This window comes from Zonotrichia leucophrys, chromosome 7, assembly GCF_028769735.1.
Source record: "Zonotrichia leucophrys gambelii isolate GWCS_2022_RI chromosome 7, RI_Zleu_2.0, whole genome shotgun sequence".
In the NCBI taxonomy this organism is placed as follows: Eukaryota; Metazoa; Chordata; class Aves; order Passeriformes; family Passerellidae; genus Zonotrichia; species Zonotrichia leucophrys.
In genome coordinates, this window is record NC_088177.1 from 19,315,251 (window position 1) to 19,340,976 (window position 25,726).

A 25,726-nucleotide genomic window follows, 5' to 3' on the forward strand; every position below is an offset into this window, starting at 1 on the left:
AGGGATCTGCGTTTCCGTGACTTGCCTGGGCTCACCGCAGGAGAGCAGTAGGTGCTGTGGCCAGCGCTCCTGGGGAGCTCACAGGGACAGAGATAACGGGGGCTTGAACCCGAGGACGAGGCAGAAGCTCCGGGTGTCTGACAGGCAGGCCCCCGAGCTCAAACATGACGCAATCTCGGAGACTGCCAAACATTTTTTTCTTGTTGTTACAGCGTTTTTTGTGAATCCTGAGCTCGCGCCTCCCTGCTGACAGCCTCTCTCACAGGCAGCCTGCATGGGGTGGGGGGGCCGTTCGCGGCCTTCCCAGGAAGGTCTAGCGGGGCCTTCCCGTTCTCTCGGAGCCGCCCCTCGCCCGCAGCTCCCGCCCGCGGCGGTGCCCTCGGCCCCGCGCCCCCTCCCTCAGCCGGCGGAGCTCCGCCCGGCGGCCCCGCTCTGCCTACCTGGAGCCACCTCTATGGTGCGGGGCGGAGCCGGGCGGCGGGGGCGGTGCGGCGGGACGGGCGCCCGGGCCGGCGGCTGCAGCGACTCCCCTTTGTGTCTGGAGCCGCCCGTGCTGTTGGGGCGGGCGGGCGAGAGGGGGCGCGGGCGGCGGAGCTTAGGCCCTCGCTCGGCTCCCGCCCGCAGCCGGCGGCGGGCAGGGGAAGGAGGCGGAGCGGCCCCTCGCCGGCGAGCCCGGCGCGGGGGGAGGAAGGCGCTGGCACCGCGGAGGGGCTGAGCGGAGACCGGCGTGAGGAGGCCGGGCTAGGCTGCCCGGCGCTGTGGAAACTCGGGGCGTGAGGCGGAGGACGGGAAGGGCCTTCGCCCGCGGAGAGCAGCGCGGTGCGCTCGCAGCTGGAGCCGCCGAGGAGGGGCCTCGCCGCCCCGGGCCCCACCTTTGTCGGGGTGGCCGGGGGTGGCGTCGGTGCTGCGGCGGGGGCCGGGGCAGCGCGGAGGAGCCCGCCCGGCGCGGGAGGCAGATGGGCCGGGATGCAGCCGCAGCCCTCGCCGTGAGAACAGGGGGCCTCGCCGCCGCCTTCCCCGGAGCGTGAGGCAGCGAGGAGGGGCGGCCGGAGGACAGAGACCTTTGCCGGGATGGGACGCGCCGCCGCCGTGAGCGCCTAGCTCGCTCGCCGTGCCCCGGCCAGCCCGCAGGGCCCGCGCTGACTGACACCGCTGTGGGCGCGTCTGGATATGTTCCCTTCCCAACCGGGCGCTTTCTTCGATGTCGTGAAGCTGCGTGGGAAATAGCCCGGTTCCCAGCGGGGTCGGGAGCGTGCCGCCGTCCTCCCCGGCGGGGGAGATGCCGCGGGGCTGGGAGGCAGAGCCAGGCGCTTCCCCCGTGTCCGCTGAGCGCTGCCGGCTCCCGAGGCATGAAGGCAGGCGGCTGTAATGGAGTAAGAGCGAAGACGGCTCCTCTCATCTGCCATTTGCCCTTCCAGACGGGATTGTAAACCGAGAGAGTTAAGGAAGGCTGTGCGAAAGCAAGAGGAATTTCCTCTCTTCGGGGTTTGGCTTTTTTTTTTTTTTAAACCCCCTTTTTTTTTTCTGCTGGCGGCTCGAACCGTGGCTTGCCCAGGTATGCCTGCCTCACTGCAGCACCTTGAGCTGGTGCTCCTGCTCTCCAGTGCCACCCTGCTGCTCGGCACTGCGGCTGGTGAGTAGCCACTGGGTGGAACGAACTGGCCATTTTGGCAGCGGGAAGGGGGTGGGGTCCGCTGGTATTTGGGCACATCGGTGCCTCCTTACAAAGTGCTGGGCATCTATTTCAGCGGCGAAGCCTGATAAAAGTTTTGAAATCGTGATACGTTAAGTGTCTCGGGGAATAAAATCTGCTTTATTGTGTAAATGAGCTCGACCTGCACTCAGTAAGAATGCTTTGCTTAGATCTGCATCTCTTGTCTAATAACTTACTTCAGTTTTGGAAATATATATAATCTTTTTGTTTTGCATACCTCGCCCTTTGTAAGGTAATGCAGGAATTTTTAATATATATTTTAATCGTCAGCAGAGCTGTGCCTGTTTCGCTGTGGGATCTTCGGGCACAGCCATTTTTAATTTTATCAGCATCGGTGCTTCTCGGGGCCTTACACATGTGCTGTAGTTTTGTAACAGAATTACTGTAATGTGTATTTTTTTTCCCTTGGAGAGATCTGAAGCAAATATGGAGCTATTTCTTTTGTCACTTGTGATTATAGAACACAAAAAAACGCTATTAAGGAATGCTGAAAGGTCTTGAAGGGTACTCTTTTTTATGACGAAGTTGGAAGCAGAAATGCTAAGAGCATCCTTACTCGTATATTTGGATACTGTAGTCCTATTTTTAATTGTGTTCGGAAGCTCAGTGTTAGATATGCAGGGTGTTGGAAAAGAGATGTATGTTGGTCTGGCATCCTTTGCTTTTCTGTCACGGTGACAGATTAACATGTTGGAGCCTCGAGTGTAACCCAGCTTTGTTAGGCAGGAATACCAATTGTTCTTGCAGTATGCTTTTTCCAGCACTTTTGGAAGACTCCTACGACTTTCTGTCGTTTTACTGATCGGGATCCAATCTGCAGTGCTTGCTTTTCTTCCTGATATTTTGTAATCTTCTGGATATAGTTTATAAGCGAATCTTCAGAGGAAAATTGCTGAATGTTGCTTAGATGACCCAACAAGCATGGTGGTTTCCATGTTATATTTCAGTGAGGTCTTAAAATTAATTTGTCAAAGTTGAAGATACTTGGTGCCATTATTAGGAAAATCCTGTAAATGACACATGTTTAGGCAGTTTTCTCTGACTGGATAGTCCCTGATTTTCTTGCTTCTGCTTACTAAGAGGTCTCTTTCAGGAAGATTCATAAATGAAAAGCTCGATGTTCCCTATATCATCCTGACCTTTGACTGCCATTATTTTAGATGGATGTCTGCAGCGTCTCTCTGTGGTCGTTTCTGAGGAGTGTTTTTGGTTTATTCCCCTTTTTTTTTCCTGGGAGAAGGGACTTCTGAAGGTCAAAAATCTTGGTATTAAAGCACATATGAATCAAGAATGCTCAGCATCAGCATCTCAACTTTTTTTTCCAATGAATTTTTTTATAAAGTGTAGGCTTTATTTTTGCCTTTGTGAAAACTTCGGCGAGTTGGTCATTTCTGTGCCCTGATGAAGAAGGGCTACTGAAGGAGCAAGCACAGATTTGCAGCAGGCCAAGGGCTGGGCAGGTGCTGTAAGAGCCCATTTGCACGCTTTACCCAATTCACTTCAGTTCTGACCTGGCAGCAGCATTCCCAGTATTTCAGTTCTGCCTTGTTAAAAGGGTGTTAACGATGCCAGCTTGGTCGGTTGGTTTGTGAATAGGAACCTATTTTGCCATTGTGATTTATTTCTTAATTGTGAAATTTTAACAATTCACATTTAAAAAAAACTTGGTCATAATCCTCTGTAAAAGTAATTACATGGATGATTTGAGCTTTAGTTAAGGAAGCTAATGGCTGATTTTAAGTTTACACTGCATTTCAGAAAAAAATGTCTATACATGGGGAAGCTACACTAATGTGTAATTCTGCCCTTTTATGTTCATGAAAGAGCCAACACTCTTTCTTCTCTTCCCCTCCCCCAAAGTATGAACTGTATGCTCCCATCAGAGTGAAAATGCTGCCTTTGTAGCTTTGAAACCCCTATTAATTCTTTCTTCTGATTAGTGAACAGATACTATATCTCAGCAGTGTATAGAATTGAGTGCCTATAAATGCAAAATCATGACATCAGAGGGAAAGTATTTTGATAACAGGTTTTTAAGTTTCTGTCTGGAGGAGAATATCTGGACCTCTCTGGGGAGAGCTCCACAAAGACCTGGGCTTAGTATGGACAGGAAAGGGAAGATAAAACAATGAATAAAGAAGATGTCACAAAAAATCTTACCGTGAGGTTGTAGATGATAGTTCCACTCATAATCTGAAATATGAATGAAGCAAGAAGGTGATTCTTCCCCTTTCTAATTGAAAATATAATAAAGAACTAGCTCTAGATGCACAAATATTTGCTGATTATTAGGAGGAAAATATTACTGTTTCCTCTTTAAAATACAGATCTTAACAGCTATCTGATAAGTCTGCGTTTAAATAATGTATTAGTCTTTGCAAAGAGAAATGCTTTAGTGAGGACATTTTACTGACAACAGTCTTGGGTAGAGGTTTAAAAAGCAGTATTGGACAAAAATGGTTTGCAACATTTTGTTCTTTATTTTTCAAATTCTTTTAAATAGTTATTTCTGAATCTTTTGTTTAGAACTGGGAGACATATAAAAATATGTCTTTATATTGTAGAGGATTCTGGTGTGTTCATCATGAGGGTTTGTGCTGGAAGAGGTGGTTGGTGAACCTTTGAGCTGTTCCCCAGTATTGCAAAAGAATTTTGTTTGGGTGTTCATATGGACCAGATATTAAAGATATAATCTTTCCTCATTTCACTTGCTTACGTTCTGTTATATGCAATACTGAACCACTTTTCCTTCTGCATGCATGTCCAGGGTAGACAGCATTCCATTGTCTAATGTGTAAATTATTTGCAGAAAGTATAAGGTGAAAATTAAAGCAAACAGAATATCCTTTTATCTTTGGGAGTATTTTCATAATTCTGTATCTGTGCAGTTCAACAGAGCTTCAAAAATTAAAGCAAGGAAGGAATTGGATAGAGATTGATTTTTTTTTTAAATGAAAATTTAATTATTAATTAAAATTAGTGCACTGAAGTATCTTTATCTAATTCTGCCTTGCTCGTTTAAGTTACTTTAGTATCTCAACATAATTTGTCTGAAATGTGAATTGGATGAAATGAGGAATAATCTCCTTTGGATATTCAACTTAGTTCTTCTAATTCAGTGTTTCAAATTAGTAACTGACCCTGTGTATCTTGCATATTAAACAGTGGGGCTTTTTTAAACTTATCTGCACCCTGATTTCTCCTTATTTACAAGAGCTACACCCATTGTTTATGTTTTTTTCAAATGTAACCTAAAAATTCTGTTTATTTTTCTGTTTGTGTTGGGAGTCATCTCAGAAACCTGAGCCTGGGAAATGGAAGCCAGGCTGTTGGCTTGAGGTGCCTGAAGGATAACCTCAGCACAAGTGCAGCCTGGGCACCAGGCTGGGCCTTCATGGGCTGTGGGCTTGTGTAAAGAAATTGTGTAGCTCTGCAAGCTGCTCACCCTGCTGGGAAGAGCCTTTTCTCCTTTAGGTGAATCAGCCTGTGTGAGCCTCCGTGATATTTTGACTCAGGCGCTTCCAGTTCCCAAGCAGACTTCAGTACTGGGACACTGCGCTGTGCACTGCTGGCACAGCCTGTGAGGAGATGGAAGCTGTGCTCATCTGGTGGCCAAGGAACTCAAATTTGAAGCCCTGAGACATTACACAGATATTTTGCTCCAGTGTGAATGGTTTTACCCTCAAAGGCACCATGTATAAAAAGTTGGCTCAATTGTCCCCCTGTCCTTCTCTGATGAAGGCAGGCCAACCTCACTTCACCCTGGACAGAGAGAAGCATAACTGGATTTCTTAAAATTTTCTTACAGTGAAGTTTGTTGAACTGGTTATTTTGATGGCATCTCCCTAGCACTTACTACAAATTTCTGTAAAAAAATATTTGTTGAGTTCTGCATTGTTGCTCCCATTTTTATATTTTATTAGGTATTTATCAGTCGTTTGTATAGTCAGTGGCATTGTTTCCTTGGTAAATACCATTTTCCTCTGCCTTTCTCACCGAAGAGACAAGAAATTTGTATTGGGTTCTTCAGCAATGTTTTATTCCTAACAACAGAGTGCCTGGTGCTGGAGCTGCATTGTGTTTGGACTCAGTCTGGCTATGCTATGAATATGTGCTGTCATTTTCTGGGCAGAATATAACTTTATAGCCAGGACTGTGAGCTGAGTGTAGAGTTTCATTTGGAACAAAATGTTTATGCCCTGAATAAAACAGGCTGGGTGATGATTTAGGTTGGGTAGGACTGGAATCTGTGCATAGCTTGCAGGCAGTAACTATTAATTTCATTGAGATTGTAGACATAGTGGAGCTACTCACTGCTTGATTTTGAATTTAAGAATAAGTGAAATACAGGAATTGTTCCTCAAAACACTACCATTTCAGTAGGCAAACTGATTTTCTACAGTGTGGATTTTATGGTGTTTTGTTTTGGGGGTTTTGGTGGGCTTTTTTTTGGTTGGTTGTTTTTTACCTGTTTGTGATTTTTGGTGTAGTGTTTTTTGGGGTTTTTTTCCATTTTTTTTTTTTTTTTTTTTCTGAAGCATAAGTTTACAGAAGTATAAGGCTGGAAGTTGTTTCTCTTTTTCCTCCATGGCCTGGTTGTGTAAGTACAGATAATGATGTCTGTCTAACATCTCTAAAATCTCCTGTGAAGAGGGATTTCACAGCCTGTCTAGGTAGTCTGGCCTGTTACAGTGCTTAATTATCATGTTTTTCATAATGCAACAGTAGTAGATTTTTTTTGCCTCTTTTATAATGCAAGATTGTTTAAGATATGCCATAATTAATATGTGGCAATCCACCTGAAAATGTAATGTAGTATACATACACAGGCATTTGCCAGGGAATACCAGTTTAGATAAGTTCCTGTGTTTAAGCTTTTGATCATCGGTGTTTTAAAATGCAATTTTTCAGTTTTTAAAAATGTTGAGGCGGCCTTCCCAGAATTTCGGTTCCTGATGATGCTTGCGTGACTGGAGATGTCTGTTAATGTGTTAATAGCAGAGCTGGGAGCTGGGCTGAGCAGCTGAGAATCTGATAGGAGAGGTCAGTCAGGGGGTGTGGTGAGCAGGAAGAAAGGCTGGGACAGGAGAGATGGAAAAGGATGAAGGATTGGGTCTGGCTTGCTGTGGGATGAGAACCAAGGCGTATGAGACAGCCAGACAGAGATAGTGTCTGAACATTTGTCAGACTTGCTTGGAGAATGAGTGGAATGAACCTTCTGCACTGGGAAGGCAGACAAAGCATGGGTATAGGTAGCAGTTTGGAAGATCTCTGTTCTTTCTTGTGAGAATGAATGAGACACACAGTCATTCAGATGATGCCTTTACCCTTCTCTTTTTCCCTCAGTTTTGTAAGTTTCAAAATCACAGGCTTTTGGGTGGTGGTGGCATTTTGTTTCAAGTCACTGGGATGTGTCAGTTTTGTCAGTTGCCTTACTGAGTTTGCTTCGAATCGTGTGTTCTGTTTTGAGCTGTAAATGTGTCTACCTTTTGTATCTCTCAGTACTCTGTATTCTCTCTTTGGTGTATTCTGTGAGAAAAGGAAGGAAAAATATGCATTATGGACCCAGAAGACTGACATCTGTGAACCCTTCTGTCTCCACCTCTAACTCCGTAATCTGCTAGCCAATTTCAACCATATGTGAAAGATGAGAAAAGTCTCAAGAGATTAATTTGCTACCATTTTCATGAAAAATTAGGAACTGAATAGAGGAATAGAGGGAAAAGTTCCAAGGTAGAGGTTTTTCAAGGGAAAAGAGGAGCCTAACTCAGCCCAGGATGTAAGTGTTGGTGCATACACTGCTATGGACTATGCACAGAAGATTTTTTTTTCCTGTTCACTTGGCATGCTGTAGGAGATCTGGGGGACAATGAGGGATCCCTCTGTGGGAGATGTGGGAGTTGGCTAAGAAGTGTGGGAGAAGAGTCACATTTCTAGGCAATTAGTTTGCTGCTTGTTGAACAACTGGTGCTTCTGAGACAATGTAGCAGCCAATTTTTTGACTGAACTTGCAAAACAATGCCCAAATCATTTTACTGAATGCTTATCATCAATTTATGAACTTCACAGTGTGTATGAGTAACTTAAATGGTATGCATTGTTTTTCACACTTCAAAACCGCTTTTAGCTGATTGTCCTGTGTGTATTCTGTAGTTCAGATACCCCGCACATCAAGCTTCCTTATGATCTTCTTTTCAACAGTGCTGTAACTCAGGCTTTTCCAGTGATCCCTTTGAATGTTTTTGTAACGCATATATTTATACTTGCTTCGATCTGTGAAGTTCATGAAAAGTAGTTTTATTGTTCGTTTAAGCAGGAGTAATGGCAAGGTGTGAACTGTCACCTTCTGGAGTAAGTGGCAGACAATGGCACTGGCAGTGGTTCAGGGAACCTTGCATTACCTTGCCCACTGCCACTAACAGGTCAGTACAGAAGCTCTTACTATTATGTCCAGCCAAAAGCTGACATTTATGCTTCTGCTTTTACTATATATCCTTTGACTGTTTTGAGTTGTAAGCAGGATGGGTGTAAGAAGAGATGGGTAAGAGGATTTTTGGGTTTTTTGGTGGTGGTGAGATGGCTGTAAGTATGATCGTAGGTCATGTATGTTAATTGGCTCCTTAGTTTATACATTGGAGATTGCAGCACCTAATTAATATCAGAGTGTTGGGCGTTGGCAGTGTCATCTCAAGCTCGTCATTGCTGGCATCAAGTGCACTTCCCTCTGCATAAGTCACAAAGGTCAGCTTTACCTGGTGGGAGAAGCTGTAATGTAGTTCAGGGACAAGAACAACTGACTAAACATGATCTACTGCTCTTGCTTTTCCCTTAGGAGACTTCCTCAGCATGGTTTGGTTTCTGTTAAAAATAAAACATTTTATTTCTACAATTAAAGCAGCAGATACTTGATAGAAGACTCCTAGACCATCCATGTTAAAGAACCTTAATTAGATTTTCCCAAGAATTAAAATGAATTCACAATCCTTTGTTAGACTTCACAAAAATGTATCAGGAAAAATAGTGGTTGTGATACCATTAAAGCTATTTTCTCTAGTAGTGGTTATATTAAATAAATGACTTCACAGCAGTATGCTTAGTTATTCACTGTAAAAAAATGCTTGCTTTTGTTAGAGTAGTGGTTCTGTTGTAGTCAGATTGTTGCTGAATCTGCTTGAAAATTAGTCCTTCCTTCTGATGCTGTCCTTCAGAGAGAAGTCTCTAAAGGTGATTTCTTTGGGAGGCTTTGTGTTCCTTCCAAGCTGCAAAAATCTTGGTGTGGACATATTTTTTGCAGAAGATAATGTGCTGTGAATTTTTGTCAGTCTTTTTATTTGTTTAAAATCTAAACACTAGAAATTGATTTTTTATATTTAAATGTGGAGAAGGGACTTAGCTGAAAATTTAGATGTTTTTAAGCTATCAGTTCTTAAATATAAATTTTTATCATATTTATCTGTCTGAGATATGAATTGTATGTAAAACCAGTATAGTTAGGTGAAGAAGACTAAGGTTGTTGTAGGAAAATTGTAGCAGCTGTCTTTTAGTTCGACAGTGGCACTGCCATATATATGCAAAGCAGTCACTTAGCCCAAGAAGCAGCTTTCTGTATTAAAATAATTTCAGTTGCAATCAGAGAAGGATAAAAGGAGCCCTGTAATGAAGTTCGTCTGGATGCCAGCGCGGTGTTGGTTTCTTGTGTTTGCATGTTTGAAGTTCTTTTCCCTTATTTCTGGCCGGGACGGGACGGGCCAGGCCGGGGAGCTGCAGCTGCCGGCACCGAAATCCCGGGGCGGGCCGGGGCGGTGCGGCCGGGCGGGGGCCGGAGCCGGAGCTGGAGCTGGAGCCGGAGCTGGAGCCGGAGCCGGGCTCGGCCCCGCGCCGGGGCTGCCGCTGCCGCTGCACCGCTCGCTCGGCTGCTCGGGAGGGCAGGAACGCGCTCCAGCCTCCTGTGCTATTCTTGCTCGGCTCTGCAGGCAGCGATGAATGACTCAGTGAATTTAAATGAGTGAAAAAAAAAAGACGTGGAAACAGTAGGAGAAATCATTCCTCGTGCCCACTGCGGTATTATTTGGACCTCTGTAAATTTTTTAATATAGAAAATATGCAAATTCTCAGTTCTTATGTGTATGGCATAGATACACTGAAGATAAATTGTAAAACATATATGTATATATGAATGTGTGTCTGTGTGTATCCCTACATACTCACTATGTTACCAAAATTCTACCAATATGTTCTGCTGCTAACACTTTTAATATTAGAACATTTACTGTTTGCATGGCATTCTTAATTTCCAAAAAATCATCATAAATTACTTATTTTGTGGGATGGGTAAACTTTACACTTATTAATTACATCCAGATTCTATCAGGACCTGTTAAATAATTTCTCTTTTAGTTATGCTAAGATGAATCTGACCTAATTAAATTTTAGTTAAAATTAACCAGTAATAGTTAATGCTGCTGCAGCAGAACACAATTATTTGGTCACAGTTTTTTTTCTCATTGTTTTAGCCAAGAATTTCAAATCTAGTAAGTATTTTTCCTGATTTTTTCCATACAGACTTAGAAATATCTAAAGTGGCAAATAGAGAGACTATGTTGTCTTTTATTGTTTCCTGTCAGAGAAATAGTACCATTAAGGAAGCTGTCAGCAAATTTAGCTTCCCTTATTTTAAGAAATACTGAAATAGAATGTTTGTGTGCAAAACAAATAACCCCCTATTATTATTTTACTAATCTGTATGTAGACTGTATAGCTACTTAAAACTGAAGATGTGGTCTTTGGGTACAGGAATACACAGTCTAAATATGACATCACAGAGTAAATTAATTTTAAAAATGGGGAGAAGGTGGGTTGTTTAAAGTAAGGAACACTAGTGATACAGTAATAATATAATAACTTTGTGGTTTCACTTGGAGAATGTAAGAATATTTTATTATCATTTTGCAATGTTATGGGGAAAAAAATCAGTGAGGTCCTAAGACAATAAGGACAATTGAATAATAAGTGGTGCCATAATATATTGAGACTGGTAAGAATATTATGAGCAGGAGCCACTTCACTGAGGAAATCTAGGGGAATTTAAGAGGGAATGTACTAAAAGGGATGTTGCATTGAGTTCTGTTGAGGAATGGAAGAGTTAAACGTGGAAACAAGTATTCAGATGTTATGTACTTTGAAGTAGTTATCAAAACAAAGTCTTTCATCTTGAAGAAGTGAAGGTCTGCAAATATTGTGAAGGAAGCAAATATTGCCAAAGTGATATCATAGCCAGCAAGTTGATTTTCTTGACTGGTTTTGGAAGAGTGGGAGAAGGGTTAGCAACAAAAGAGCTGAGCTGAGACGATAATAAGGCATGCAGAAAAATAAAGAATGGGCTTTTAATGTGGTATAAACAAAACTAGGAACAGACTTGGTGATCCAGTAATGAGGGGAGAAGATAGGTGGGGGGAAAAAAAATCTCTGCAGTTAATTAAGGTTCTCATGAAACACCAGGAGACCCATTGTGAAGAAGAGTGAATTGTGTGTAGCACCAGGGCGGTGTGCCTTGTCCTCTCACTCCTGGATGCCCTGTTTCAGAAGGGAGCTTCCACTGGCTAAGTGAGAAAGCATCTGAAATTGCCAGTAAATCCAGAATGTGCCCTAGAGCTCTGTCTGAACTGCACTGTGTGTAGCCAATGCTCATGATAATAGCAGCAACGGGTTTTTGTTTGACCTGTAAAGAAACAGTTGAAAAGCAAAATTTTAACTTTTAAAGAACATTTTAAAGAAGTTTTTATGTGGCATACAATGCAAAAATTTACAGAACCTTTTTACAGAGAGCCTGAATAATCCACAGTTGTACTAACTGAAATAAGAATTTGCTTAAAATCTCAACCTTCTTAATGCCTTTGTCTTTTTGATTATGATTACTCTTCCATAAATTTGTTGTTACATTTTCTTGAAAACCAGTGCTTAATTGAAGTGACTGAAAGGCTGTGGAGTTTTCCATACAGTACTTGTGTTTTAGGGTTGCTTTATTACAGCAAGGTGAGATATGCCTTCTCTTTGGTGCTGGTTTAATGTATTTGTTGTGCATATGGTATCTTTTTGGCCAAGTTCAAATCTTTAAATGTAGTTAAAGCCATAGTTTTCAGACATCAGAATTCAGCACATATTTAATGACACTGTTGTATAGCACTTCCAGTCTTCCTGCAATATGTTCATGCACATAATGCAAAAGAAAAACCCAAAGATGTCAACAGCCTTTAGACAGGCTTCTAATTGAAGGTAAATCAAGATAATTCTACATACTGAACTTTTTTACTGTATCAGCTAACTTGTCTTTTATATCTTTGCTGAGGGGGAAATGAACATTTATGTTAATGTTCTCTTTTTAAATGGAAATTTAAGAAGTAAGTCACTTTTCCCTTTCTGTGCTGATGTGATGCCAGTTCTGAGCCTCTTGGTGTTGCTTTTTTCATGTGTTTGTGTTCATGCTATAAGCTTAAATCCAGAATCACTTTGGGACAATGAAGTCCAGTACAGTTAGATTCTGTTTCCAGATACTTGTTATACAAGATGCCGGTATAATCCCAGAAGCCTTTTTAGTATTCCTGTGTTCTGAATACTTTATTCATTTGTACACATTTATGGGTAGTTCTTCCAACTTGACAGAGGTTCTGGAGATCACGCATTTTATTGAGACTGCCAGGAAATACAGAGAAGTAAGCCTACTGCAATATCCTGGCTTCCCCAGATAAAACTAGACATCCTGGCTGGATGTTTACCAGTGTTATTACAGAAGAAGGTATTTGTGTCTTGATTCTTTCCTAGATTTGTCCATCCTTCTCCACCCTTGGCTTTGTTATTCTTTCTAGGATGGCTAGAATAAGCATGTCACGAACTTACCTTTATGTTACCGACGTGCTTTCGACATGTAACTGCAGCCAATTGGTGTAAAATGCAGGGGTACCATAAACAAACAGTTATTGCATTGAGCTGAAATATTTAATGGCACAGGAGGGTGACGTATGCGATGGGATCTGATAGTAAATTCCTTTGTGGCAATGACATAAAGCAGTTTGTTTCAGTGCTCCATTGATAACACTGCAGCTTGCCTCAGTTCCCTGAGTTGTGGGAATGCGAGGTGCAGAGGTAGCTGCATTCCAGCGAGTCTCAGTCTAGACAGGCACCAGAGCATCGTTCATCCTGCAGCAAACAAGGCAGGCTGATCACCTTCTGGAAAGGGACCTTGCAGCTGAACAGTGTGCTGTGCTGGGCACAAAGGCAGCTGGAGAGCTCAGTGCCATCACCAGCAGCACAGGTCCTGGGGCTGAGGGTCTCACCTGGAGAGACGTGGTCAGAATTGCAGAATGCTGGCTCCTCCTCATTTTATAGGAGTGGTGGTTTTTGAGAGAAATGGTTTAAGGAATTGCTGTACAGTTAATTATGTTTGATTTAAGGAAAAGCTTATTATCTAGTTGAGGTGGGAGGAAGTTTGAAGTGCACTTTTATAGCAGTAAGTATTAGAAAGCACCAGTAGAAACTCAGCTCCCTTTGATTGAAGAGGAACAGAGCGAGCTTTGGCTTTTTCAAACAGCATTTACAGGAAAGGGCCTTTTTAAATTGTATTTTATTTATGAAGTTGGATGGTGTCTATTTCTAAGGCATAGCAAAATTAAGAGGTAAGTGTGATGTGGCACAAAGTGAGCCCTGTTAAATATTTCTGCTGGATTTGGTAGCCTTATCTCTACATGGACACTACCAGAATTAGTTGGAGAGAATTTAGGAGTGAAAAAATGTGGGAGATATTGAAGAAAGTGTGGAAAGGTATTTTCAAGTTTTCTTGGTTATGTGAGGACAAACAGTTAATAGCAGATGCCCCTAATAGTACAGGAGGCACAAAGAGTGAGATGCACCATAACAGCTTGAGGATAATTGTTAAGAACTGTTAACAAAGAGATGCAAAGGAAGAGAGTGAGTTCAGATGGAAAGTAGTTTGCCAACTTCTGTGCTTTGATTGACTCTGTGCATGTTCCTAACCTGTGGTAAGTGTCAAGACAGCTCTTGGAAAGAAGCTGTGACTATGCAGATGCTGAGTTGCTGTAGGATAAATTAAGTAAATTTAACACTGTAGTTTCATATTTTTTGTTATCTGGCTTTGTGGACATCCTTCCTTCTCCCCTGTCAATTGTTCTGCTTGAGCAGGAGATTGTAATTCTGCAGATTAAGATCCAAGTGGAGCATTTAAAGAAGGGAAGATGCAAATGTTCTTAGCAGAGAATGAGCACAGTCCTGTAGTTTTGTTTTCACTCACAAAATCAAAATTATGTACAACCAGAGCATTATAAATAAGCATGAAATTAGTCATATAAACCCCTAAACTCATTATAGCAAGTATCTGACCTTAGTTCAGATGCTTTGTGCATAACTATGATGGTTTTTATGAGGTATCTCTCTGCAGGGTACTTGCCTCATCTGGTGAAAAAAGGGTAATTTCAAGGCCTTGCAGGGAATAGACTTTCACAGTTGCACACTCTCCTGCTTCTCCCTTCCCCATGGATGTTTTATCCTCCAGCTCAGAGGTGGTTCTTTGTGTGCTTCTTTCTTGATACTATCTCTTCTTAAATTTCACTTACTGCCCTTATTTCAGTTATTGTAGAAAGACATTTTTATTTCCACTTGAACATTGCTGTTTTATGCATTTCTTCTCTTTAATGAAAAGAAACGAGTTGTATCATGTTACTAAAAAGAGATCTTTGATAAGTGCTCAGATCAACTGGGGTGCATAAAGGAAGTGCAAGAGACTGAAGTTTATTCTTCCCTAGAGGAATGCTTAGCTTCTCTGACTCTTCTGGTATGCTTTCAAAAAGTAAGGCTCCTTTATTTTTCTACTTTTATTGTCTTGCAGAACACACACTCTGAGGCTGTTAATTGACAGATGCACTGTGGATGTATAATTTGTTCTGGGGGAGATGCTGTTGGGGTGAGATTAGAGGCAGTGTAGGACGGTCATTGCCTACCTAAACTTGGCTCAGTACAGCCCACAAGAGGTGGCTCACCTACCAAACTTCTTTTAAACATGCATGAGCTTGAGTGAGTAATTAAGGAAGTGATTTCAGATATATATTTAAATAAGGCTTTCAGAAGAATCATAAGAAGCTTCAGTTAAGATCTGGGGAGAGGGGCAGTTAAGGTAAAATTGTGGGAAGGGCTATTTTAGTCCTTGAGGAGTATACAGGTTCCATGCTGCAGATTTCCAAATTATTTCTCTTATGGTGCATTTTATTAAAAGGTTCCAGGACTTTTGAGAGGCAAGCTGGTAATATAATTTGTCATTGCATAGACAAAACCCAGAATTATTCTCAGCATTGTAAACTCCTGTGTGGCAGGGGAAGGTGGGTGTGAGAGTTCAAAAAGAAAATGATCATGCTCTCTGGGAGATCTCCATCTGGTCATTAGCGTGATAGCGGATAACTTGCAGTTCTGCTGGATTTATTTTGAATTTTCATCTTTGTGTTGGAATTGTCTTGTGCAAGACTGATGAGATCAGTCTTTGGAAGTGAGCTTAGAATTGCAGTAGCCTTTGCTTGCTCTGCCCTTCCTATCCTTCCGGTTTTTATTCACCAAATGTATACAAATGTGAACACAAATACTGTCTTCGTCTCAAATGTCTCCATCTGAAGACAAAGACAGAGTTCCTTTCTCATGTCCCATACTTGGCATATGGTAGCATTTATCTAGTTCTATTAAGGACTGCAGAAAACTTGTTTTAGCAGTGCTGTCTGTCTCTACAGATTCCTGTACTGGAGTTTAGTTGTCCCAAGTGCAAATGATCACACCAAGTAGCAGTCCTTGAGCAGCACAACCACAATCTGTAGTAGTCTGTGTGAGGTCTGCATCCCCTTGTACACTTATTTACACAGCAGCTTGAATCTGGATCCCCTGGCTGGCCTCAGGGCCCTGCCTAATTCAGGCTTGCTATTTCTGTCTGGAACAGAAATAGATACACTCAAAGGTAAAGTTGCCGGCTGCCCTTCAGGGCAGAAGTTGGTTTGGAAGCAGTTGGTTTGGAGGCTTTTGCTTTGAACCTGTGACTGTATTGAAGACAGTGCATAGTTGCAAGCTGCAAGCCCTGATATTTTGTAAAAACAGCTGAGGGAAAAGGAAGTAGTAGTTATGGCTGCTGTGTAAGATGAAGAAAGGAAATGGGAGCCTCCCTTAAGTGCAGCCACTAGGAAGGATAGTTAAAAATAGCTTCTTTTCCCCTCTAAACAATTGTCTAAGTTGCCATAAATCTTGTTTTTTCTTGAGACGTGGAGACAGGTCTCATTCCCTGGGTGCTCTGTTCTGAAACACCAGTTGTGTTTTGAGAACTCGCTCTGTGCACATTGATTATTGCAGGACAGATGTTTAAAGAGAAAAAGCAAACACTGAGGCCCAACTGTGACTGTAATGAGCAAAAGCATGACAGTACTTAAAAAATACATCCACAGTGGATGGGAGGAGGACCACAGTGAGATGAAGTATCTTGTTGTTGCTTAGTGTGCCACCAGCAAAGAGAACACATACCTGGTTTGCTGCCTTGGGGTGCATTGTCATCCGCTTCAGCATCCGTTCATTACAATGTCAAACTATGGATTTTTGAGATTTATCATGGTAGAAAGCTGGTTGTGATGGTTTTGTACTAAGTAAAGCTGCTCTCAGAGAAAAGAGGTAAGAGAAGTGGCAGTTTTATTGCAAATCATACAATTATTAGAGATGGCAATTATAAAAGGAAATTTTTGTTTTGAAAGGTTTAGAAATTAATTAATTACTTTCTCACGAGTGTTAACTGCTCTGTTTTAGTTCTATACAAAAAGTTCAAAAGACAAAGCGTTGTCATTTCAAATACATTTTGGAGTGTTTTACTTTGTGCCTTACCCTATTACTGTTTGAATTCTGATTAGTTAAACTGATTTTTTTATAATCATTCCTGACCACTACATTTCTTCAACTTGTTATGCCAAGCAGGCCACAGATTCCAAATATCTGTAGTTTTGTATCATCCACTCATGCTCTTTGTCTTTTCTGATTGAGCTGCTTCTGAAATATTTAATGAAGCAGCTAAGAAACAGATGACTGAAGAGGTAGTGTGTACAATTGCCCAACTACTTAAATATATTTTAATGACTCAGCAAAAAGTTTTTTGGTAGGCACATGGTGGATGTTCCTTATTTTAGATGAAAGTGAATTTCTAATCTTAAGCTGCATCTAAATTAGCAGTTCCAAGTCTCTTTACTCTGACATGCTTTCACTGCTTTTCTTAGAAGCAGCAGGAAACTAGAATGTTCCCTGTTCCTTATTTTCTTCCTTGTCTTTTGAAAGTGAATCTAGTTGGGGTTTTATATTGTGAGAAAAAAAACAAATTGTAGAGATGTGAACACATTGCTAAAATTTCATTACTTTCATTTCTTTTTTTTTCATATTTTTGTATTTCCTTTGGTTTTTTTCACTTTTGTTTCTCTCTTCTGCCCAGTGTTCTTCAAGTGCTGTTCTGCCTGTGTAGAAGAGAGAAGAGGTAATTTGAGCCTTAGCATTATCCTGTTATGGTGCTGGAATGCTTTGGTGTCTGATACTAGTACATGTGGAATTATTCTGAGTCCTGCTTTCTCTGTAGATACCAAGAAATTCCTAGACCCAAAGGAGATTTAAATTAACAGATGAAACCCTAAGAGTGTTTTCATTTAACCATTTCTGAAGCTATTAATTTTTCACATCTCAAGTAGTAAGTTTAGCATGAGGGAGTCCAGTGGGCTAGTGTTTGAGAGTCAATGAAAGCAGATCACATGGATTTACCCAGATATTGCCAGCTTCTCAGTGCAGTTCAGTGAATTTAAAGATACACATACTGTGGGGAAACTTTAATTAGTTTTTAATTAGTTTAATTAGTAGTTGTGGCTATTTTTTTTCTTGTAATCATTTGACTTCCAATCCCTTCCTATTTGTAACAGCCCTTATTTTTGCTAATGGTGAGCTTTGTAATTTTCTCAAGGCTTTCTGTATGTGAGAGAGAGAGCAAGCTCAGGATTGTGGTCTTAATTAAAATTATTGGCTTTGGAATTAGGAGACAAGATTTTAAGTCATCTTTGGACGGTTGGAACTCTGAGCATCCAAATTCCAAAATGGACAATGTAGTGTTATTAGATTGTTGAATTAAAATTTAGTTTAGTTGCCAAACCTTACATTGTGGCCACATGAAAGCCATTATGAAAGTGGACATGGCCACTGAGCTACAGTTTCTTTACTGTGGGAGAAACATTCTAACTAGGCACAGATATCAAGCTATATTAATAAAAAAGTACAGTAGAATTAAAAGTATCACAATCTTTTGTGGCATACAGATGAATGTGTGGTAGAGTATTGGTTAATAGATGGAAAGATAAGACATCTCTAACAGAAAAGGTTATTTCATTGATTTACTACTTGGAAGCACATGAAAATTTAGTGAGGTGCGAGAATGCTGATAACATAATTGGAGATTAACTTTTTTCTGTCTTGATTTTCCCCTGTGGCTGAATGGCTGAAGCACCAGGTAGGTACTAGGCTAGTGTGAAGAAAGAATCCTCTTCACAGGGGCCATGGAATAAAGGTCTGTTTAAGCATGTGGGGAAAAAAAATCCATATTTGAGTTAGTCACCAGAAAAGACTGGACAGAGAGGAATTGTCCTTGGCTTAAAGTCTTTGTAGATTTCTTAGTAAATAAACTAAGGAGTAGATTTCTGATAATGGCACATGCACACAGTTTGTGCATAATTGTCTGTCTCTGCCATAGTATGAACGTGTTCCTTCATTCAGGATGGATAATATTCACTTGTAGCATGTAGTCTTGTTGGCACTAAACAGGAATCTGCAGTGAACCAATTAAAAATACATGGTATTCTACAATTTTTATTTGTTGATGTAGTTCTCTAAATACTATGGAGTACAAATATGAAGTCTTGCATGCAGAAACCCCAGTGAGAGCTTTCTGCTGTAAGGTTATGGAAGAAATTAATTTAAAAAAAAGAAAAAAAAAAAAAAGACAGCCACAAACTCAAAACTTCATATAGTGAAAACACGATGTTATTAAAAAGATATCTTGTTGTATGCTTTGAAGTGAGCAGTTTATTTCCTACTGTTTGCTCCAATAATATTTTTCTCCTAAGCACAACATTGTGATCAGGATCATAGAAAAAATGCCAGGGACCTAGAGGGTGAGCAGGGGAAAGGGAAGAATAAAAAGTTGCTTCTACAAAGCAGAGTTGTTCTTTATGGGAGACCACAAGCATTTCCAGTCTTTCTTTTCTCTGTTGCAGCTGCATCTTCTCCCTGGCTTTTGGCCTTTTCATTTGGGTTTGACCTCCTTTGCTTTTGTCTGCTTTTCTGAGCAGTGGCACCACTGCTGCGTTTTCCACTGACCTGTGTTCTGCCTTTTCACTCTTTTCCACATACCAGCTTTCTTCATATTTTTGGGGTTTTTTTTTTCTATTTTGTGTGTTTCCCTGGGAAAAGCAAGATTAAAAGACAGGGTCATGCTTTTAGTTCCATCTTTACCAGAGTAGGTGCTTGGCTGCTGGATGAGGAGCTGAAGTTCACTTCAGTTTATTCGTAAAGCACCAGATTTTTCCCTGCCTATGGAAGCAGCGTGTGCAACAATCCCATGTCCTAGGGAGGCTGTAGAGCACGTCCAGTGCTGCTGGTCTGTGAAAAATTGAGTTTCCGAACTAACAACCCCTTCTGAAGTTTTTCAGAGGCCTATAATTTTGGTACTTTGTCAAGAAAATGAGCAATCCTCTCTCTGTTCCCCTTCCACTTCCCCACAAGAAAAAAAAAAAAGCTCGCCGCAAACCAACCAGGAGCCACACCCTTGGTATGAGGCAGCCCGTCTGCCACAGCTTAAATTCAGCTTCTTCCACTTTTAGAACTCGTCAACAGAGTACTCTAAAAAGGTATTTTAATATGGACTTCACAACCTATTTTTTCTAGTCTTGTTGCAGTCATGACAACATCATTTTAACAGAGTCTGTTTTTAACGTCTCAGTAGAAGAGTGCTTGCTGTATGAAATCTGTGACCTCACTGACAGTTTGGTGAATGTCATAAGCTGCTGAAAATGGAGTTCTTCTAAGATGTGTCAGATCCTAATTACAGGCAGAATTCCAGGCTGGCTTATAATAAATGTAATTACTCCCTTCCCTCTCAATTTAAATTAAAAGTAAGTAAATATAAATAATGTCCATCCAACTGTCCCTCAATGCTGTCCTCAGTTGGCTAACATTGGAAAGGTGGCTAAGAGTGCAATTAGTTTTTAGAAGAGGTCCTAAAACTTGAATTTCAGGTTATGTGTATAAACATACCGGGATGAAATAATGTGAAAATAAATGAGAACAGGAGTGCTTGTTGTGGTGGTCAGTTTAACAAAACCAAATCATGATAAAAAGCCAATGACAAAACAGACCTAGTGTGTTAATGTAAATATTTGTAACCTATTTGACCTGAATTACCACTGTTTTGCAATTTTGATGGAAACTTTCCTTCTGCTTGATTTTGTCTTGTAACATTATTAACAAATTCTAAAAAATATCAATTCAGTACTCAGTAATTTCATGGAGAAATGAAATTTGTATGGAGAAATCTGTAACTGCTAGCAAAATGTTTTGAAGAAGACAGGCAAGCACTCCATTATCTAATGATGGAGAATTGACATCACTGCTATTCTGCAGTTTGTCCCCACTCCTGGTGCTTCTCGAACAAGCTACCATCTGTGGAGGACAGCATTCTAGTGACTGCTTAAGCATGTTTTCTGCTCTGTAAGCAGAAGAATGTGTATTCAGGTGAGTGTTTTTAATGGACCTGTTCACAAGAGCATAAAACTCCTCAGAAGTGCACATGCTCCAATTTTTACAATCAGGCTCTCAAGTAACAAAACCTTGTATCCCACTGGAACGAAATTTTTGTGTTCTGTCTCTTGGACAGTCCCAGTGGCATAAACTGTGTCTGTAGTTTTATGTATGAAAGATTATTTTAAAGGCCTTTACAGAAGAAGTAGCTGTTTGTCGTGGTCCCTTTTGTGGAGACAGCATTGCAATGGCTGCACAGGGTAGGAGTGCAGCTGGCTGGTGTGGATGAGGCACCTTCTCACACCCTCCATAGTTTGGAGAGCCTGCATGAGGCAGTGTAATATCCTGATGGAGCCAGCAAGATGCTTGATGTTTCTTAATTGACTCAAGACAGTTTTCTGTGGCCATGAGATGTGTTCAGTCTTAAAAGGAGTATGAGAGACTGGCTGAAAGGTATGGGGGGAATCAGTGTACAGTACCCTCTACTTTTGTGTACACCAGGTGAAGCTTACAGTGGCTGTTGAAGTAGTTATCCTTCTTGGAGGGAATTTTTCATCCCCGTCTTTATGAAACATATTTGGTGGCTCCTGTAGCAAGGGGAAACCTGCTCCAGGTGTGCCAGGCATTGCAGATGATGGGGGGATTCTGGGATTCTGTTAAGTGCATGTTTAGACACTCATGTTTTAAATTCCCCCATGCTGCAGTTCCAGTCACTGCTTATGATGAAATCATGTAACCAGTAAATTATTTACAGAGGCAAGGCTGCATTGGCAGAGGTGCCCTCATTGTGAAGCGGAAGCTCCCTAAAGCAATGAAACAATGTGAGTAGAATTGGAGCAGAATTTAAAGGAAGTAAAGATTGTGTGGCAGCCAGTAAGAAGGTCAGATGGGGCTTTCGGAAGTACTGGCTGGGTTTGTCTCTGTAATCTGATACTGCAGCCCTGGAAGTTTGTAGAGCTTTTTGGTTTTGTTTATAAGGTGACTAAAATGTGTGTTTGGTATAGCGTCTTGTGATAAGCCACTGTGGCTTTGCTTATCAAGAACCTGTAAGGGATTCACAGATCCTCTTCTTAGGTATTGTTAGCAAGGCTGGGTGGACAAGGTCACTTCAGTTCAAGCTTGTTGAGAAGAGCATGCTGACCACTCTTGGTATGGCAGAAATAGTATATTTAAAACAACAGCAACAAAACCACACTTCCCTCTCTCTACCTCCAAACTTACTCCCACCCTCCACATCCCAGGTGAAAACCTGACTGAGAACAGACTTGTCAGCAGATGGTAAACTCCTGTTGTGGCCATGGACTGCACAGGCCTCCCAGATCCACAGCCTTGTCTGAACAGAGCATGGCACAGAGGCAGCTCGCTGTCTTGGGTGGACATCAGGGAGGAATTCAGCAGAAATAAGCAGTTGGATTTTAAGGCAAGTTAAAAGTCAGAACACCTTACATTTCAGTATCTCATGGATTCTTGCTGCTTTCAAATATTGTTACTACAAACTTGAATTTCTTTTCTAGTACTATAGTTACAGGCTTTAGGTTATGCCAGCACATCTTTAAAAGTCTGTGGGAGTTTTTAGGTGTGTATTTGGTGTTAACTCCAATATCAAATATTAACCAACATTACAATATTTACTACTATGACTTAATTGCCTAATTTTACAGTGTTTACAGTGATTATGGATTTTCAAAAGTTTTCAAAAGTTTTGTGGAACTGAGAAAAATGAGTTTTGAAGGTAGATTCCCCCCATACACACCCCCAATGGTCACTGAAGCTAGCAGGCAAATTCTCTGAACCGTTCTAAATATTGTTCATAAATAGTAATAGATGTCTCATTTGTTTTTCTGATTCTTAACTATTCCCTGTGATTTATTATATCATTAGAAGCAAGCCATTATCCCACAGGAGATGGTTTTAGAGCTGATATATACCACTGTAAGAATTTTTTTTTTTCATGGTTCCTGCTTAAGGTAAGGCTAGATAGTAAGTCTTTGAAGAGTTCTGAGTAAGTTACCCTTTTATGAATTAATTATTTGTTGTTAACAGCTGCAACTGAGCAGCATTCATTGAATATAAACAGAGGTAGTGCACCTTAGCTAGAAGGTACTTCAAATCCTTTCAGCTGCAGATAGTCATATGGTGGGATGTACTCTGCATTTCAGTGCTTTGGAAATGTAATCTGTGTTACTGATGGTCTTGGAGCAGGTAGGACAAAGTGGAAACTTCGGGATTGGTATGGAAGCTAGGCAGCTGGAAGCAAAGGTAATATTCACTTGTCATTAATTTGATGCAGAATGGTGCTTGCCAGGGTCAGCGCATTGGGATTTGCAATGGTGCTACAATGTCACCATTCCTACAATTTTGGGTTTAGTGGGCAGTTTGTTACCTTGAAAATAGGTAACCCATGAGATAATAAGTTATTCTGTTCTAAATTCTACAAAATTCTAGCTGCACTTCTTTTATGTAGATAGTTTTACCAAGAAATGCATTTCCCTCTGCCTTATCCCTTCCCTTGCCGCCCTTCTTCTTTTTCATTTTGGGGCAAACAGAAGTAATTTCTCTGTGGGAATGGTGTTTAATGTGTTTTTAAAGATGATGTACAAATTTGTAACCATGAATACCAAATCTGGGGTTTGCATGGTAGTGCTTTTGAAGAAGTGTCTGCAGTTAACAGTTGTTGAGGTTTGATGAGTGAGTGCCCTTTGAGGTAGGGAAGGCAGAGGGGTGCTTGGAGTTCTTTGCTTACTTGTGTCCCATTTGTCTCATTCTGGCCAGAGCCTTCAGGAGCTAGGCAGGAGACTGAGCCTTCTGGAGATGATGATTTAGTCATCCTTCTACAGCAGCAATCCATGAGGAAATCTCTCCCAGCTTCTGTCCTGCTCCTAGCAATGTAGTCCTTCTTCTCCCTTGTACTCATCTGGAACCCCTCATTAAGCAGCTTAAAGTCTCTAACTGGCAGAAATTTAAGCAATGTTTTTGTGGGGCTACTGACCTAGTTTTCTGCCAGACTGGTGAGTTACTGCAGCTCGTGGGGCTCCTGCTGTGGGTCAGCTCCAACACTTGTTAAATAGTGGGAATGTGCAGTGCTTTTGTATGCTGCTTTGAAATTTTCTATGTTTCTGGCAATTATTTTGAGACAGAAATTTAGCTCTGCCTGCTCACTATTTATTCAGGAATTTTGGGCTGTTTGGATGGTGAAACACAATCTGTGTATGTACTTAGATTCTGTGAGTGTCTGGGTTTCTTAATAACCCACATCTATAGCCTATTGTAAATCTAAATTTAAAGAGCCTGTGGCAATTCCCTCTGGTACAGAATGGTCTATATTTCTTATTTTATGTAATTGGAGCAAGGTTTGATATTTAGCTATCTAAACTTACCCTTTCTGTATCACACTGATAACATAATTCATGTCTGTTGGTGAAGCAGGACTCTTCTGCAGAGAAGATGAATGATTGTAACAACATGAGATATAATGTCACAACAATACTTCAAATGTGAAAATTGCTGTAGAATTCTGTAGAAAAATACAGTATTTATGTGCTGTACAAAATGGTTTACAAGCTCTAAGCAGTTAAAAATGCTTCATTATGAAAGATCTGGGTGATTACCTAGCAAAGTTCATAAGATATAAATTTTTAAGACTCTGTTGCTGTGTATTTTTTCTTCTAACAGCAAATCTTTGAACTTTTTTACCTGCAGATAGATTCACCTGCCTTCCAAGCTGGAAGTCTTGGAAGCTATTTGCCTGTTTATCTTTCCTTATTTTAGTAACCATTTACGTTAAGGAAATTAAAAAGATGTTCTAAATAATCAAACACCTTTTTATCTTCCATTATTATCAAAGTTCATTCTCATCAAACTAATTTAAGGTCATTTTTGTTGTGATACAGTGCAGTTGTCTTGTGTGGTTAACCTGTCTTTACACATCATCTCTCTGTGAAACACTCCCTGTTCCAGCGCCTTCGCCTTATCCTAGAGGAAAACCTGAGATGTTTGCATTGGACGAGTAGTCTTGAATTTCATGAATACTTGTGTGTAAGGAAAGGCATGTCTGATTATTTGCAACACTTGAAATTCCACTGGTATTTGTCCAGGAGTGAAGTTACTCAGGGTCAGCACAAAGAAGAAAGTATAAATTTACTGCTCAGAGATGGGTCAGAAATGTCCGTGTGGAGTAATTATTCACAGGAAGCTCTATGGGAATAGGAAGTCTGAAAAGCCGAAACTGATGAGTTATAAAATTTGGGGAGAATCTAGGCACCTGTGACTAGCAGGCTCATTGCTGATTTTGCTCTTCAGCTTGAGTGGGCAGCTTGCCCAACAATCTGTTTTTGATTTGGGTATTTCAATGTGGATTTGTTTACTTTAATTTCAAAAAAATCTGGTTTTAAATATATAATTGTGGTAAATTTTTCAACTTTTCACTTGGCTTCTAGAGGTTTCTAGAGGCTTGTTAGAGATGAGTATAAAATGGTTTTCAAGAAGGAAATGATGTTGTTAGTAAATAATCCAATTAAATTTTTAATGCAGAGAATGTATGGGTGTCTGATTTCTCTGGGACAGAGAAATCGATCCTTCGTAGCTGCTGAAATAATGAACATTTTCTCTGTAGTTTATTTAAAGGGATGTTCAGAGAGCCTCTTTGCATATTCTATCAAAATATATGCAAATTGACTACCCAGAAGTCCATTCACTGAGCTATCAAAAATGTATGAAAGCACTTCAAAAAAATTGAACCAAGCGATCCTGAAGTGTTATCAGTAACATAGCAGATTGTTTGCATTTCTCATTTCTCTACCAAGAAATCTGAAATTTCTTCATCAACTGATAGATGTACTTGGTAATAGGTTGCTGGGAAATACATAGTGTTACATTTTAGCTCCACAGAGATCAAAGAATGCAGTGCAGTAGTATTTAGTGCTCAAAAGTTTAGTGTTTTACTGTTCTTTGTACAATTCTATACGAGGTTGCAACTTAGACTTATGTAAAAGTCCCATAAAGGCTCTGTGACAAGTCAATGATTTAAAAAATAATTTCCCCATGACAAAGGTCTTGTTTTTAATTTGTGGATGTGTGGAAGGAATGACACAGTGAAATACTGAAACAGTCAGACAACAACAGCAGTTTTCTAGCATGTCTCCAGCCAGCATTGATGAGTACAAATTTCTA

General features: G+C 40.8%; 1 protein-coding gene across 1 annotated transcript in view; it reads left to right on the forward strand.

The window, feature by feature from the left end:
- Positions 1-577: 577 nt before the first annotated feature.
- BMPR2 (bone morphogenetic protein receptor type 2) overlaps positions 578-25,726 on the forward strand; it is a 104,793-nt gene continuing 79,644 nt past the window's right edge. The window contains exon 1 of the mRNA XM_064717655.1: positions 578-1,633. Within this exon, the coding sequence (XP_064573725.1) occupies positions 1,558-1,633 (76 nt within the window). The 5' untranslated portion in view covers positions 578-1,557. The remainder of the gene's footprint in view (positions 1,634-25,726) is intronic.